This window comes from Pristis pectinata, chromosome 10 (genome assembly GCF_009764475.1).
Source record: "Pristis pectinata isolate sPriPec2 chromosome 10, sPriPec2.1.pri, whole genome shotgun sequence".
Classification (NCBI taxonomy): Eukaryota; Metazoa; Chordata; class Chondrichthyes; order Rhinopristiformes; family Pristidae; genus Pristis; species Pristis pectinata.
This window is the reverse complement of record NC_067414.1, coordinates 49694494-49712449: the sequence shown is the minus strand read 5'-3', so window position 1 is coordinate 49712449 and position 17956 is coordinate 49694494. Positions and strand designations below refer to the sequence as shown.

Below are 17956 nucleotides of genomic sequence, written 5' to 3'. Positions count from 1 at the left end.
CACTTGTTGAAGTGATGAGCTGGCTGTGCGGATGGGAGGGGATGAATAGGGGGTGGTGGAGTGGGGGCGTGGTAAATGTCAGTGTGGGTGGTTTGGAGCTGCCTGAGCAGATGGGACAAGGGGTGGGATATTGGATAGGCAGCTGTTTGAATGTGACAACTATCAATGGATTTGGCAGGCTGGCAGTGTGGTGGCTAGGGAGGCAAACTGAGACTGGTCCTGATCAGAGTGAAGACGGGAGAATGGAGTTGGGGGGGGGGGGGGTGGGGAGCATTAATGGACTGATTGTATGAGCAGGGAAGTGGAGAGAGGGTTAGCAGGCAACCAGCTACTGGAAAGAGAATAGTTTAGGTGGTCAGTGACTTGCTTCGGTGGATTGGGGAGAATGGGCGAGTGGGGCCGGATGGGGTGGGGGTGGATTTGACTGTGTCCAATGTGTAGGTATTGGGGGGGGTGGAGACATGGAGCAGGTTATGGGTGGAGAGACAAGGGGGGTGGTGGTGTTAAACCCACAGGTTATGGGTGGAGACAGCCACTGTGGGGTGCATGGGGAAGACTGGAAGTCTGTGGTAGGGTTGCCCTGTCTGGAGTGGAGGGGCGGAGCTGAGACACCGAGGGCGGTAAAGAGCGAGAGCTGCGCTCGCCGCACCAGCTGCAGTTTCTTTGGACGCATCCGCGGCTCAAGGATAATCGCCCGGGGATGGCGCTTACCCTGGAGAACTTCATCGACTCTCTGGATCCCACCACCCTCCCGAGGGTTCTGCAGATTCTCTGTGGAATTTACTCCGAAGGTAAAGGTTAGACTTTAGAACTGCGGGTTCGCTGAATCCACCGAACTAAAAATCCCTTCCATGGATGTTTCTAATTCTATTTATTTTATTTCCTGCGCCATTTGTTATCTGCAATTTATATTCCGCCGTGTTGGACAGACTGGCAGGAATGAAAGTTTTCAATGCACAGAGTTCTAACAGTGCAGTACATTTAGAAAAGTTAAACATATCTCAGATAGATTAAAACTAAGGACAGTTTAGCCTCAATTCACGTAATTTAATATTTTCTTATCAGTTCTTCAACGTGTGTTTATATTGAAATTAACATGCATTCGGTGCGAATGAAACCTTAGGTACACAAAACTTCCGCTGCACAATGTTGCCTGGTTGGCACTTGTATTGAGGTCACACTTCTTGCATTGTTTAAATGCAGTTTTTAGTTTTGTTTTAGTTTAAATGCAGTTTAGTTTACCTGCGATCAGCGGGAGTTTACTGCAGCGCGGCCTTTCTAAAGGGGTTGATATAGGGATTTATTTAAAACAATCTAGTGAAAAGTTTAAAAAAAGGAAGCCAACTCGGAGAATCGTTTGACGGAGAGTGGAATTAGCACGAGAACCGAGATATCCTTAAAATTTCTCTTTGATCTTATCTGTTGTTCCTTGGAATTTCAGCGCACTGGATATCCTGTGGTGTTGTGCAGCTTGGTCCCCGCCGTTCCACTGCGCTTTGTTCGCCAATTCTCCAATACTTCATGTTAAATATAGAGACCTGTAACTTAAAAAAAACTGTCGGTGTGGGGAGTGGGGGGGGGGGGGGGGGGGGGGCTACAGAGGAACAATTGCTTTTTATTTACCGGAATTGTCTCGCGTTAAGGAAATAATGGGATCTTGAAGTAACACAAGTCTGTCAAGAGCGCTCTACTCTTATCTTAACCTTGTCTGGTGTGTCTACAGTTTGTTTTGCTATTTCATTTTCAGTGTTTAGTCATTTTCAGTAGCTTCTTGTTTTGTAAAATCTGTTCTGGTTTATAGTTGCAATAATTATTTCTTTTGTTTAAATTTTGAGGTTTTTTCATTGCTTACTCAGCGTTTGGAATATTCTTGAATGGATAGAAATAAAAATCTTCAGGACTCTGAAACAGTATTGATGAGCACCTAATGCTTATCCTGCTGTCTACCGCTGAAACTCATGGACAGCTGTAGGTCAGTTGTTATCTGTATCTGCTTAGACCAAATCACACACCTGTCTACTTTCTCACCTGACTACCAGACACTATTTCAAAAAGAGTGAGCAAAGTTTTGTTTTGTATCCTTGCCAGAACTTATGCCTCAAGCAACCTCCCTAAAAGACAGACACTATCTGGTCATTGTTGTTTGTGGAAAGTACTGTGCACAAATTGGCTATTGTATTTCCTACATTGTAAAATTCTTCATTGGTTTCTAACATTTTGAGGGCATGGAAGTCATGAAAGGTTCTATATTAACACAGTGAATTTCTTCCCATCAACGTCGATATTTGGGGGAAAAAATGAACACAAATGAGATGGGAAATGCTAACTAAAGAAAGGTTAAAGTAAAATAAATTGCCAAGATATCTTACTGCCTCCAGAAATGTCTTCTATTAGACTTAATTTCAAGTTTCTCCTGACTTAACGCGCTGACTTGAAAATATCATGAGAAAATAAAATGTCTTTTCGAAACACACACGCACATAACTGTTTTACTTTTATGCATTTATTTATCTATCTGACTCAAAATATTTAAATTCTATTCCTTTACCTTTTGATAGTTTACGTGAAAGTAAAATGCTCAACTGGCCATTTTCTTTTGTCTCAAGATGATATATGTACTTGTGTTTTCTGCGGCTGATGTCACGTAAGCCGAGTTTTAAGGTGGTAGGAAAGTAGCTACTAAAAAAAATTGTAAAACTATCTAAAGTATTTATACAGTTGAAGATGAAACTGCTGGTATATTTGCTGTTTGGCCAATTGATATGGCACCATAATCACTGATTCCTCACTGAAAATTATATAAAAATATAGTCAATATTGCTAAAATTATTTTTACAGCTCAGTTTCAAATAGCTATATAATTAACTTCTTTAGAGATTTGGCTCCAACATCTTCTTTTCAACTCTCAAATATGAGCAAGTACTTTGATGTAAATTGAAGTAACAGTAACACGTGCAACGAATTTTGTGTTACCATTTGCTTCTGTAGGGAAGAGCCACATTGTGTCATCCTACAGAAGTAAATACATACAATTAAAAATTACAGATCCTCCTGCTGAGGAATAACTAATAATGGTTCCTGCTTTGCTGTATTCCTCCCATTGGCCTTATTGCATGGAGAAGTAACAGAGGACAGATTCCGTTCCGCAACGGAGGGAAGGATAGTCTCAAGAAATGGAACACCATAATTTGTAAATAATAATAATAATAAAAATGGATAAAGATTTTCAAAATGTGCTGGTGTTTGATGGTAATTGTACTTCTCCAAAAAAAATGCAACATGACACTACAAAAATCCAGTTTGATTACCCACAGGTGATCCAGTGCAAAGTTGTAGGCATTCAGAGTGTATATTGGCAATTGGAATGTGGGGCTCAGCAATGATGTGGAATATTTTGTTCCACCCAAGTTCCCCGCATTCAGTGGTGAAACTTCCTGCTTGGGGTGCAAGTTCATTTGACAGGAAATCTTTTAATTTTTCAAAGCTACGCTGTTTAAACAAAGACGCTTCAACTTAACATCCAGAGACAATTCAACAGATACTCTAGAATAGACTCTTCTGGCAGATACTCTAGAATAATCTCTTCAAGCAGATACGTACACCCTACAAATTTCAATTTTCAAAAACCAAACTTAATATCTGCAATTTGTCCATATTTATACAAGTACTCATCTGCTGCTTTAGTTATTTTTATTCCTCTTCTGAATATAGTTTACTGTTTCTAAATTTCCTACTGTAATAGCTGTTCAGTAGATGTCACCTTTTAAATACTTTCATACTTTGAACATTATTACTGTATATAACATTGCACTTAAATTCCCTCTAGTCAGAAACTGCCAGTGTCTGGCATTTGACTTTTGCTGACTTTTTTCTGTATTGAATAGTTTCCTATTTCTTTTGGCTCTAATGTTTTGTACTATTCTAAGTGGCGATCTTCAGCACTGGAGTCCTCTAGCTATCTGCTGGACCCCTACAATATTTCCCCTTATGGAAGCACGATTGTCCTTAATAACCTTAGCTGAGTTCTGGCTTTGTGTCATGAACCCTTCTTGTAACGCTATTGATTGCTCTGTTTTGCCTGTGAGCTTCAAATAAATTTGTGACATAACATGTCGTATCAGAGGAAAATATAACATTTTGATGTTTCTTCTGCCAACTGCATGGGAAGTACAGTGTGTTAATGTGGGCAATTACTGATTTCTAATGGAAAATAATGACTGTATAATGGGCATCGTTTCAGAAATAGTTAAGATTTATCTTGGTTTTAGTTCACTTAGGCATAGGTATATTAGCTTCTTCACAAATCTGACTCAAGCTGCCATTTTCAGTTTTCATTATGTCAGCCCGGTTCCTAGGAGACATAAATCCACTGTGAATCTTGCTACAACATATACATTGGAGCTGAATTAGCAAAAAAAAAAGAAAATAAACAATATTTTCCATCCACCTACCTACACCATCCCACACTTGGGATGAAAGGAAAATCACTTTCAGTCCAGTTTATGACTGATCGTTAGTGAGCTTTGCATTAGATAAAATATGTAAGCATCAAATGAAGTTAGGTTTGGACTCAGTTGTATAGATGCCAGAAGCAGGATTGGGAAGTTAGGGGCTAGGTGTCAAGAAACAGTGTTTGGAATGTTGGACATGGGACACATGGGGCTCCGGTCTCTCAAGATTTTTGACAAAACAAACACTTACATTGCAGTAAAACCTAATTGTACTTTAAATAATGTGGCTAGACTTAGTGCCGTCATTCACATAAACCTGAGAATTATCTATGTATGCAGAAGATGCTCTTCTACCCTTCGCAAATTTTGGCATCCCACTTCTCAGATAACCCTTGCTCAGCACGTAGGAGAACAGTCAAATACCCTATTGATAGTTATTATAAAGGAACAAACAGAGTTTGTCATTACTGGTGGTCTTGGAGGTGCATTGACCCACTGTGCAATTGCAACGAGCACAAGTCAGTGGAGTTAGAACAGGAGAATAGTTAAAATTACTGAACAGTTACGATGAAGGTAATTTTTTAATCGTAATTGATTATTTGTAGTTATTAATTAACCTAGAGGAATGTAATGGTATTGAAACAAAAACAGAAAATTCTGGGAAAGCTCAATAGGTCAGGAAGCATCTGTGGGGAGAAACAGAGCTAATGTTTGCGGTTGAAGAGCCTTTGTGTGATGAAGGGTCTTCAACCTGAAACATTAACTCTTTTTACCTTCCACAGATGCTGCCTGACCTGCTTGAGAGTTTCCAACAATTTTTTGTCTTTTTCCAGATTTCTAGCAACTGCAGTTTTTTTTATTTTTGGATACGATGGTGCAGCGTGCTTTAGTAGCAAGGGTCTGGATCAGTCATCGTTAGATTGTAACAGTGCAGCACTTCACTTAATGAACATAACTGACTATCAGCTTAATGTACAGGCCCAGGGTACCATTTTAAGCCTTAATTGTGCTGCATTACTTTTTTTTGGTGGAGTTTGGGGTGAGAAGGTGTTGCTAGAGTGGTTTTGTTCAACTTTCTGCTGAAACTCTTTTCCATATCACCAAATATAAAATTTTAAGTGAACAGCCCAATCTGTGGGGTTTTAGAAACCAATCACAGAAGATTGAATTGGAAAAGATCCTATATTTGTTTCTGTGGTAATATAAAGTAGTTTATTAAGGAGCCTACACATAGATTCTCACAAGGTTTTTCCAATAGCCTCCTCTGAACTGTATAAACTGATGTAAGTAACAAAAGTATATGAACATACAAATTAGGTGCAGGAGTAAACTTACACCTTGAGACTGCTGTGGCATTCAAGAACATCATGGTTGATCTGATTATAACTTCAACCCTGCATTCACACCTATTCCCAGTAACCTTTCACACATTTCTTATCAAGAAACTTTCTACCTTTGCCTTAATATTCAACAATTCTGCTTCTACTGCCCTTTGAGGGAGTTCCAAAAACTTAGAGTCCTCTGAGAGAGAAAAAAATTACTCGGTTGTGTCTTAAATGGGCAACAACGTTTTTTAAACAGTGATCCCTAATTCTAGAGAAACAATGTAGTTTACAGGATCTGAAGGCATGGCCAGTTTTGTGGATGATGCTGAATTCTTGTGTGATATTTTTAAAGGTAGCACAAGTTAATGTAAACTCAGTTTATACCAAGATCTCTCAGTCATTAATGCTAGTTTTGTAGATTTCAAATAAATTCCATTCGTAAATAAAAACAGTGCAACATGGCATAAATTCTTTTCTATTGACTATTAATTATGAAGTTATAAAATCATTGGAAATTTATAAAACAGTTGTGTTGAGAAGGAGGAGGAGTGTGGGTTAGAATGGAGCAACTAGATTGTAATCACCCTCCTGTAATCATTTATGTACAATAAGGTTACATTTCCTGAAATCCTTCTCGTTTAACACTTTATTGGTTAAATATCTCTGTGATAGACAAATTGTTCTCATTGTATTGTCTTTCTCTGGTTACAAAATAATCCATATTTCATTACATATTTTCATATAAAATGAATTTTAGCCTGAAGCCATTTATTTACCTAAATGACAATCAATAATTAGAAATAAATTCTGCAATGTGTATCTGTGGCTGGGGCACTCGAGTTGGTTAAAAAGCAGCCTGAGAAGTGGACTGACTTTCATTAGGTGGTTGCATTAGTGTTCTGGAAGAGTCCGTTGGTCTCCTTGATCCACACCTATCTTCCTTTCTATGCTACGTTTTCGTGATGTGTTATGACTGACCTGTAATTTATATAGAATGATTATGGTCCTTGTACGTACTGTACATCTTGTATTAATGGAATTTGAAAGCAATTGATTATAAAAAAAATTACAGTAGGAAGAAAGATTGTCAAATTGTGATGTGCAGCTATTTGTGTAGAAGTTGCTCCTTTGCCATTTGAAGTGATGGCTGTGGCAATGGAGCTAATCTCCAATAGCGGTGGAAAACTGTTCAACCTACATTGCCTCCACTCCAGAATCAGGGACACCACATGTCAATAATAGAGCTGTGGTCCACAGATGATGTCCCTGGGCTGAGGTTCAGGTTGTCAACATTCTATTGGTTGAAGCATACAGAGCACATGCACTTAACACCTGCAAAATAAAGATCCTCTCAGGCACAACAATATCCTCTAATGATGCAGGTCGATGACGAGATCATGGAAAATATTGACGACTCTCCATATGTCAGGAGCCACCTCTCAATAAAGGCAGACATAGATAAAATTCTATGTGTGCCTTTAATGTGTCAGCATGTCAAATGTCCATCTGAGGAAACGAGTGATTGAAGACTTCAAGCCTGATACAAAAGTCATGGTCTAATAGATAGCAATGATCCTGCATGTTCTTGTACACTACTGAGACATTGACTACCTCAGAGCACTGGAGAGGTACCACCAATGAATGGTGCCTCCACAAAATCCTCCAAGTCTATTGGCAGGATAAGCGGACAAAGTCAGTGGCCAATATCCCCGACATTGAGGTCCAAATTACATTCAGTCGGCTCCACTGGGTGGGATGAGATGTTTGTACCTCAGACACCAGACTCCTTAAACATGTGTTCTGACCTGAGCTTTGTCACAACAAGATATTACCAGGTGGATAGAGGAAAAAATCGAGAATGTTCCTTGAAAAAGCACAACCTCCTCATAGACTTGTGGAAACCCCTGGCCCAGGACCTGCACAAGATGGAGAAGAACCAGTAAGATCAGCATTGGGAACCTCATCTATTCATCAGGATTGCACAGCTCCAGTATAAATCAAGCTGCCCATTCACTTTGACTGTCAAGCACCTCCTATTCCCATTCATTGGCATTATTAGCCAACTCAGAAAGCAGAAACAATTCCTCCTCAATCCTGAGGGACTGCCCAAGAAGAATAACCTTTTTAAGGTCTTAGGAATCATGTGAAATAGTAGATATCAAAGACATTTGAGTCCAAGCATAATGACACCTAATAACATTTTAGCATATTGTTAACATAAAGATTTTAAAGATAGGTTGAATTGATCCAGCTTTGAACAATAGAAGTGCAAATAATGACCAACCTTAACATCAACCAGTGCATACACAAAATTCTTCTTTTTAACTCAGTTGTTATTTGGTTTAAAATGTACCTCGAGATTATTTGATGAACCAGGCAAGTCTATTTCACACTGAGTACTTCTTAACCTAGGACATCGTTCAATCTAGTAAGAATTGAAAATTGTTTTAACCTTAGTTTCCATATAGAAGACATGTGAACAAAGTTATCAGTCTTCTAAAGAATTGGCTCCTCATCTGAAAGTTTGTTTCACCAGTTTAACTTGGCGCATTAATTGGTAAATGATTAGGCAGAGTAGAGAATTAAAGAGACCTTGTAGTGATGGAATTTGAGCTACTAATAATAAAATAGAATAACAGAAAATATTTGCATTGTGATAACACTCTTTAATTGTTGCTCTTTAATTCAGAGAATAAAATTTATTTTCCTGTCAGCAGTATTCCATTTCCTAACAATCTTCTCTGATTTTCTGGACCTTTCATTTATTCAGTGTAAAGATTAGGAAAACAGAATCAGATCTGTTTTCAGCAGATCTCCACTCTTTATTGGTTTTCCTCAAGCATGGCAAAACTATTCAGAAAAGACGTTCCAGGCTTTCCGCCTTATTCCCAGCCTGAATATTAGTTGGGCCTACAGAGGGGTGATGCCCAAAGGACTGGTCCCAAATATGCATCAACAAGAAAGCTGGGAATTCTTGATAACTCCTGATAACCTGCAAGGTAGAGTTGCAGGATAAAACCACATTCGTCAGGAGTGAGGTGGAAACCGGAAATCCTGGTTACAAGCATACAGAGGAGAGTGCACTAATGTCTTCCTGAAAAAAAATCATTGGTTAAAGCAGAAATATTAACACAGTGGCTTATTGGCAATGGACGATGCCAGCAATACCCTCATCCCATTTTGTCCAAAGGCTTTGTGTTTTATGCACATTCTATACTACACATACCTATAAACAAACTGACAATTTCTGACAGGGAGACAAAAGAAATTCAACAGAATGAACTGCAGTAACTAGATTAACCTTGACCAAATGGCTTTAACATAATACCTTTTAATTTTCAGTACCAATCCTTCTTGTTAGCTTCTGGACAGATTATATCTGATGCAGGTAAGTACTACTTAACGAGCAGGACCATCCATTAACAGAAACCCATTAGATTTCTCTTCCTTCTCCCGGAGATCTGGATATCCCAGTATTGTCCAAGTTGGTTTGAAGTAGGAGTGATGGAATCGAACACTATAAATGTTATGTTGGTTCCCTTTTCCTAGAAGTGGACATAATTATCAATAGCACACCATACAGAGTCATTAATTTCTGGTAGGAGCAAATACAAGCGGATTAGCAATTTCTAGGTCACGTGCTTGCTTCCTTAATTTCTCAGATAATTGCAAAAACATATATGCAGATGAAGAAAATCACAATTCCCCAATGCAAGCGTGGATGTAAAAGATCTTTTAGCTCAGCTTTTTAAGCATATCCATTCCGATCATTGCAAAATATTACCTCTCCCTAGCCTTCAACAGTCCCTGTCCAAATTCAATCTATTACTTGACTCAATGATATCTATGAGTTTTAACTTTTGTCTGGATTGTTTCAAAATTAATTTCTCTTCACAATATGTGTTGGTGCCTTGATGATTTAAACAGGTATATCTCTTTCTCCTGAACCACAATAACCATTCAACAATATGCAACTGAACAAGTCTGAGAACCATTCTTCAGTGCAAATTCACCATGCATTTTCACAGGCACGTTGCCTTAATTGCAACAAATCACATTTGCACGTACACTGTGGTATACCAATGTTCTGTCAAGAGTCTCATCTAATGCAAACTAGTTTTTGACTTCTCAGCGATTTTCAAAAGAATACAATGTGTTTGGAGATTTTGCCATGTTTCAGACAGTGATCAGATTAGCAAATACAATTTGCTTAAAATGTTCATAGAAAAGGACATAAATTTCTCCAAGAGAAAATAATTAATTTTTCATTCCTAATTGCACCTTCCCTGATTTAAATCTTATCGTTTGGTGAACTATATTGAATTAATCTAATCTCATTCAAAAGCTATTTTGGAAAACTTTCCATTTGGTAGAGTAACTTCACTATTTACTAAACTTATTTAGGAGCTCTGGATAAATTTCAATACAATATTTCCATAACACCTTCAAAATATTAAGTTACAAACACAGTTATTTAAATCGCAGTAATGTCTTGATATGTCCTGATATATTGTCCATTTTTTCCATTTCTAAAAACAAACACAATCATTGGATTGATAGGTTTTGTTAAAGTTCAGATTTGTTTCCCCAATTAGAACATTATTCATTGTGTGCAGCAGAATGCACCTTTCTCTTTTTTGTGATCAAGACTTGATCATTCTCTAGATTAAAAGTAACATTCTCTTTGTGTATTTTGTTCTGGCAAATAACAAATAACCCAAGCTCAGCCTCTGACAGGCAAAGGCTTAAGTTCAAATTGTCACTATGAGGTATCTAATGATTGGAAACGAGTTCTTAAATTCATGAGCTACTGGACCTTCTGCAGCTCAAAAGTCATTGTCATCTGTTTAAAAAGACCAGAATCCATTGTGACTCTGCTAAAAAGCCCAGGGGTTTAATTTGTCACTGTCAGAAGAGTATCCATTTAAAATGAAACAAGTTGAAGAGCTGTCATTGGAAAGAGTTAGCTTCCTTTCAGCCTCATCCACACAGGTAACACCTCAGCCTATGCATTGTGCACGTGATCACAACAAATTCATTCCTTTATGCTGCTTTTGACTTTAAAACTCAGGCAAAGTATATTCTAAGAATCCAAAATCAACTAGATAATGTGAATCTATAACTAATATTCTTATTAGTGTAATGAAAGGAAATATCTTCATTTAGGAAGTTGGTGTTTGATAGTACATCTGAATTCTTCCCAAACTATTTCCTAAAATGCCAATTCAAAATTCATAATTATCAGTTTTTAATATGTGGGAATCTAACCTCTGGCTTTGGAGACTCATGCATAACTCACAATATTAGTAAGAATTATACAAGATGATAGTGGAAGTGAAGAGAGAAGACATGAAGAAAGAAAGATGGAGAGAGAGAATGTGCAAACCCAGTAAATAACAATATCTCTCTTCAGGCATCTTTGACTGCTTTTGGGTAACTGAAAAGACTAAATAAATCTGGAACTAAATAAGAGACACAATTGACTGCAGATGCTGGAATCTGGCGCAACACACAACACGCTGGAGAGGAACTCAAGTTCCTCCAGCGTTGCTCTGGAACTAAATAAGTTGTCATGTTAACAAAACCTTCACGTTCTTGTATAAGAAAAATAAAAGGGATGAAACCTTGCACAGCTAATGAACTCTTTTGAAAGAGTGGCAAGTTTTTGAAGAGATTTGTTCTTAAAATATAAAATAAGCTCTTTGACTTGCAACTTAAGGAAAAGATTCTGAATCTATTCTCACTTTTTATTAGCTTATCAAGTTTATAGTTCTTTCTTCCTCGACAATACTCTGACTGCAAGTGTGGGTGTTGATTTGAAAGCCAGCTCTACTACCTGCTGTAGTTGAATTAAACTGCTCATTACTAAATGTTTGAAATAATACCAAACAATATTACACATCTTAATTCAGACTGCATGAAACAAAGCCACTTCTTATTTGCATCCAAATTGAAACACCTTATTTCTATTTCTGATGCTTTTACTCTGAATTTTGTCTTCAAGGCTAAATCTTATCTCCAATTCCCCACAGTGGTCAAGAATTCAGTTGGTTAAAAGAAAACGTGCCAATATTTGCAATTAAAATTTTAATTTTTAGTCTTCAGATCAAAATTCCTTCCAAAACTGATATACAGACTTTAAAAATTAACACATCTTCATACAACTTAGAAACTTTGATTCATATGACGATTTAGGAATTCACAAGTTTGCCAACTTTTGAGAAGCATCTGAAGTTGCAAGCCCATGAAGTATTCACACCATTTAAATCAGTTAAAAAATCAAAAACATGGCATGAAGATTAAAAAAAACTTTACAGGAAAGGACACTCTCATCAATAAAGACAAGATTATAAACAGATAAACAGCTTTCAGCTTTGAACAGAATAATAATTGATACTGCCCACAAGTAACAGATACTTTCTAAAGACCTAATTTCAGACAAGGAATGCCCAGGTAAACATTCAAACCAACTTTTATCCAAAATGAGTGTAAATTCTTTTTATCACATCAATAGTTTCAGTGTCAGTTTTCATTTTAAATATTCTTTGTGTAAGTCAGATCAACTTTTCAAGTTTTGATAAGATATCCCTCCTGGTATATGGATGAGATCGCCGACACGCTCAATGTATTCAGCTGGAGTTTTACTGCTGCTACTGCTGTCTGTTGTTTAGGTTTTCCAGCTTTCCATTGTTCATACATTCCTCCGTGGTCTTCCTTTCCTCTGCCGTCCTCTGTCTTTTGCTCTGTGACAATCTTGGCCACATGCCCTGGCTTACTGCAGATAAAACAACCTTACTTTTTTTTTTACAAACACCTCTTACTTTGCCCGCTGGAGTCATTAAGCACCACCACCTTGATGTGTTTCATTCCTTCTGGAATGCCCTTTCCCAGGTGTTTGGATGGGTCCTGGTGAGAACCTTTTTAACATTTTCATGAATACTGCCTGGATTGGGGAGCCTTGAGTTTTTGTTCCTTTTATTCAGCTACACCTACTTCATTCCTTCTGAGTGGTGGCCATTATGGGTCCCCAGCATGCCTGCGTCTCAGATACTATCTTTATTAACAATGATCTGGCAGTGGTTGTCAATATCTCTATGAGATTTGAGGATAACTCAGGATTGCTTGGCACCACACTCTTAGAGAAATCTAACAAGTATCGACATTTGGAAGCAGTGGTTAAGGACATGTGTAATGTTGTCACAGTCACTTTCCTGGGATTCATCAGCGGCACCAGGAGTCTTGGTTTACCGAAAAGAAAAATGTGTTGGATTTCCTTGGGAAATTAATTTCCTTAGTTACAAGACTTTTATAATTCATTTTAAATTAACTATTTTTCTGCTGGGGTGAATGGTCAGAGGTGGTCAACTGTATCCTCTGCCTCTGTCCCTCTAATCCTTCCTTTGATCTCTAGGAACAGCTCCAGCTATCCAGCACTGTCTGCCTCTCTTTACTATGGTGGCTTTGCCCTCAAGTCCTTCCTCTGACTCTGGTCCCCAGAGTGATCCACTGGCAGGTTGTCACCCTGCTTTCATTGCTCATGCCTTTGGCTCTAAATTATGCCAGACAATTGTTCCATCATCATTGCTGCTGACATTCTTGTAAACACTGCTCTCACTCATGACCACTACACACGACACACTTACTTTCTTAGCCTTAGTTAACTTCCCCTCTAAACCCTGAGCTCTGCTTCCTTTTTTGAGTTTAACAAACCTCAAGCGTGCATAGCACAGGGCCAGCATCCTCTTCTTTGTCCTTTGCTTGCCCACCAATCCTTTCAATGGTCCCAACCACTGTTTTCCACTTTTTCTCTATCAAGCAGACATTCAGGGATGGGCCCCAGAGAGCATATCCTCTTTTCTGCCACATTGCCAAATTATGTTTATTGTGCAACTGGCTCCAGCAGGTTGAGCAATTGCATTTGCTCTCATTGTGCTGGGGTCTTGCCTTTGTGCACAAGAACCTTCACCTCGGGGAACTTCTGCTAAGTACTCCCACTATGAACAGTGCCAACAGTCTGGGTGTCCACATTTGAGACACAAGGCTATTCACCCCAGAGGAGTGACTCCTGTCACCTGTCTGTCAGCTGATGGCGATGCCATGAACAGTACTGCCCTCTTGCCGTTCCTTCTCATACCCCTTTACTTTTATAGTCCTTCATCCCCGAGGCGCGAGTAAGTTTCAGCAGCAACCACAATATGTGAGAGAGGTGTAAGAAAACATTGTGGCTGCAGGGGCATCTTCTTCAGTTGACACCGTCAATGGATCCTGTCACGACAAGTTGTGAGACAAAATCACTTCAGAGTCAGGAGTGAGCCAGAAACAGGAAATCTTTGATACAAGTATGCTGGGGACGGTGTCCAAAAGGCTCTCTCAAAAAATTCATCTGTTATGGCAGGACTATTAATATAGTAGCTTATCTGGAAATAATGAGGCTGGCAACACGCTTGGTCCAAATTATCCAATTTCTTTGGGTTTTATGAACATTCTGTCTTACATATATTGGTAGGCACATTGAGAATTTGTGACAGAAAGACAAAACTACTTTAACAGAATAACCTTCAGTAATCTTATGAACCCTGACAAAACAACAGGAACAACATATTTTTAATTGACCTGAGTAACCTTTTATTTTCCACATTTTTGTTTATTCACTCAAGGGATGTGGGCTTCGCAGGCTGAGCTAGCATTTAATTGACCATCCCCATTTGCCCTTGAGAAGGCAGTGGTGAGCTGCCTTCTCGAACTGCTGCAGACCTTGGGGTGCGGGTATACCCACGATGCTGTTGGGGAGGGTCTTGATCCAATGATGGTAAAGGAACGGTGATTCAATTCCAAGTCAGGAAGGTGTGTGACATGATGACAACTTCCAGGTGGTGGTGTTCCATTGCTTTTGTTGCCCTTGTCTTTCTAGCTGGTAAAGGTTGTGGGTTTGGAAGGTACTGTCTAAGGAGTCTTGGTGAGTTGCTGCAGTGCATCCTGTAGACGGTATAAACTGCTGCTATTGTACGTTGGTGGTGGAGTGAGTAACAGGTTGTGGATCGGCTGCTATGTCCTGTATGATCATAGAATCATAGAACAATACAGCACAGATACAGACTCTTCGGCCCAACCAGTCCATGCCGACCATGGTGCCCACCCAGCTAGTCCCAATTTCCCACATTCGGCCCATATCCCTCTAAGCCTAGCCCCTGCATGTACCTATCCAAGTGCTTCTTAAATGATACTATTGTATCCGCCTCAACCACTTCCTCTGGCAGCTCGTTCCATATAGTCACCACCCTCTGCGTGAAAATATTTCCCCTCAGGTCCCTTTTAAATCTTTCCTCTCTCACCCTAAACCTATGGTCCATTGTTTTGGACTCCCCTACCCTGGGGAAAAGACTGTTATCATCCATCTTATCTACGCCTCTCGTAATTTTAAACATTTCTATAAGGCCGCCCCTCATTCTCCTGCATTCCAAGGAGAACGAGGAGTATGGTGCTGAGCTTCTTGAGTGGTGTTGAAACTGCACTTGTTCAGGCAAGTGAAGAGTATTCCATCACATTCTTGAATCAAGCCTTGTAGATAGTAGGATGGTTTACAAAGTTAGACTCTGTGTCATTAAGGAAGAGGTTGAGGTATTCCTTAGTGTGTCTTGTATCATCACCAGCACTGTTTGCTGCCAAGGGATAGGCTTGTGCAGGCACTGCCCTGGATCTATTTGTAGATCCAGAACTCCCCATGTTTCTAAGCATGTTTTAGGTGTGCTTCTACCCAACACAGTGGCTCAGATTTGAGATGAGGGAAATGGTAGATAGGACATTTCCCTTGTTTCATATGATTTACATTAATTCTGTTCAGTCAAACACCAGGGTTTACAAAAATTGTACTGTGATTCACCCTTTGATGAAACTGGATAGTTGTGACTTTGCCCTTGGAGATGCATTTGGAAAATTAACTGTGCAGTGTTTTAAAATGGTGTTGCTTTATTATGGGGTTTTCTTTCTCCCAAAAGAAGAAAGTAATGTTACTGCAAAGCAACCTGCTTGAATGATCTTTCTCAGCAATTTGTTTTAATGCACCTTATATATTTAATTATGAAAGCATGAAGTGTAGAACATAAAAATCCTGTTAAACACACAAACCCTGTTGCTTCTGTTTAAGTACCTGAGTTAGATACATCAGTGATGCTGTAACTGGAGGTCTAAAGAGAAAAAAAGTGCATAATTCTCCTTCTTCAGGGGCATTCCTCAGAGTTGAGGATGGCTTCCTTCTACCCCAGTTCTCTGGGTTCTGAGGTGGCTGGGAAGTCCCATGCAGGATCATCACTGGTGGGGCAGGCAATGCTAAAATGGTCAGTGGGTGGTTTGTTACATATGATATGTGCTCCTTCTGCTGTTTGTGTTTGGTCTCCACATGCTCCCATGGTGCAGAGTCAAGGTTAGGTGTGGGGCTGGGTGAAGCAGAAGGGTGAATTTTTGGGAGGGAAATAAGTTGGGTGACAATGGCTGAAAGACAGAAGTGCTGAATGAGAGAAGGGGAGGATGGGAGAGGCGGAGGGAGCTTATGGGAAGTGGGGACAGGGAGGTGAGAGAAGATGGACAAGAGAGTGAGAATGGAGAGTGGGTAAAGAGGGAAGATGCAGTTGGATGGGGAAGGATGGTGGAGAAATGAGGTGTCAGAGGTGAAGAAGGGTGGAGAGCTGGGGAAGACAAGGGAGAGTGGAGATTTGGGGAAATGAGGGAGGCTGGAGCAGAGAATGAAGAGCAGGACGGAGAGGAATTGGGTAAAGGCAAGGGTGAAGAGTTGAAAGAAAGGGTAATGAAAAGTGGAAGGGAATGGAGAAGGAGAGGGAGGCAGTGGGAAAGGGAAGTTAATGGGATGGAGAGAGGGAGTGGGGGATGGAGATGGTGGGTTAGGGAACGGGAGAGTGTGGGAGGGTCAGAATGAGGGAGAATGGGGAAAAGAGAGAATTGTGTTAAGGGGGGGAGGAAGGGAAGGCCACTGAGGAAGGGGTCGGGGAGGGGAGACTAGTGGAAGAAGGGCTTGCTGAAGAATAGGCTGAGAGAAAAATATATTCTGTGACCTGAGTGTTTGTGTCCATGTAGAATAAATGTGCGTGTGGGGTAGATTGTATGTGGGACTACATACCCATCATGTCAATGCGGCAGAGACTGGTTCTCCACCCATCTTGGTCCTCCTTGCCAGTGGTCCAAGACTTCAAAGTAAGTTATTTAACAATTGCATGTTTAATATTTAATAAGTTTTTCCTTGTATCCTGCATTGGAAAAGCTGTCAAAAATTTAAATACTCCCACTACACACAGCAGCATAATCAAGTAATGATAACTGGCCATCTTGCCCAGAAATAAAAATCTCAGCAGTCTTAGAAAACACATATATACCATAAGTATGTATCACAAAATCAGGAATGCATTATTCAATTAAAAAAAACTGAATTGTGTGTGTTGCTGGTACAGACTGGAACAAGGTGGCTTAATGTCAGCCAAATATCAGTTAGTCAGGTTCCTGAAACCTGGCACTGTGAGCTTTAACAGATATAACTATTGTTGTAATTATCAAAGAATGCTGGACACCTACCCCTCCTGCTTTAGAGCTTTTCAAAATATTCTTTGGACTGTGCACTGAAGCTGATAGCCCAACTTCCTACTCTGACCGAGCTTATGCCCATCTGCTCTAATAATTCCTAAGTTTGATTTAATAATGCTTCTGAGAAATTCCTTGGGATACTAATTACTTCATAAGTGCATGTTGTTGTTTTGTTCATTTTTAATTTTATTTTAAAATAAATTAGAAAACGCTATAAAATCTGTGGCCTCCTCTCCTGTACTGTGTTACACTGGAGTGTTTGGCATGGGTTTCTGCTTTTCTTAGGCAAAATTCAACAAGGGAACCAAGGAACTCAGCACTTGAATCCAACTGCAAACTGTTGTTAATGAATTCCCAAAATCAGCCACCTATACAGTGCAAGCCCCTCCCCCCCCCAACCACTTGTTCTGTGCCAAGAGAGTTCTTAAATGATGTGGATGAGCTCACCTTGCAGTATAAGGTATCATTAGCTCATTAAGGTGTAGCCACTAACAGATCATCTGGAACAATGGTCCTTGCATTGTGCAGTCAGCATTGCATTACAGGTGACAACTGTGTAATTGTGAGGGGGGTGGGGGTGGGCAGGATGGG

At 39.6% G+C, this 17956-nt stretch overlaps 1 protein-coding gene across 1 annotated transcript in view; it reads left to right on the top strand.

Moving 5' to 3' along the window:
- The first annotated feature begins 614 nt into the window (after positions 1-614).
- Positions 615-17956, top strand: part of themis (thymocyte selection associated) — a 43086-nt gene continuing 25744 nt past the window's right edge. Inside the window, exon 1 of the mRNA XM_052025065.1 lies at positions 615-791. Within this exon, the coding sequence (XP_051881025.1) occupies positions 701-791 (91 nt within the window). The 5' untranslated portion in view covers positions 615-700. The remainder of the gene's footprint in view (positions 792-17956) is intronic.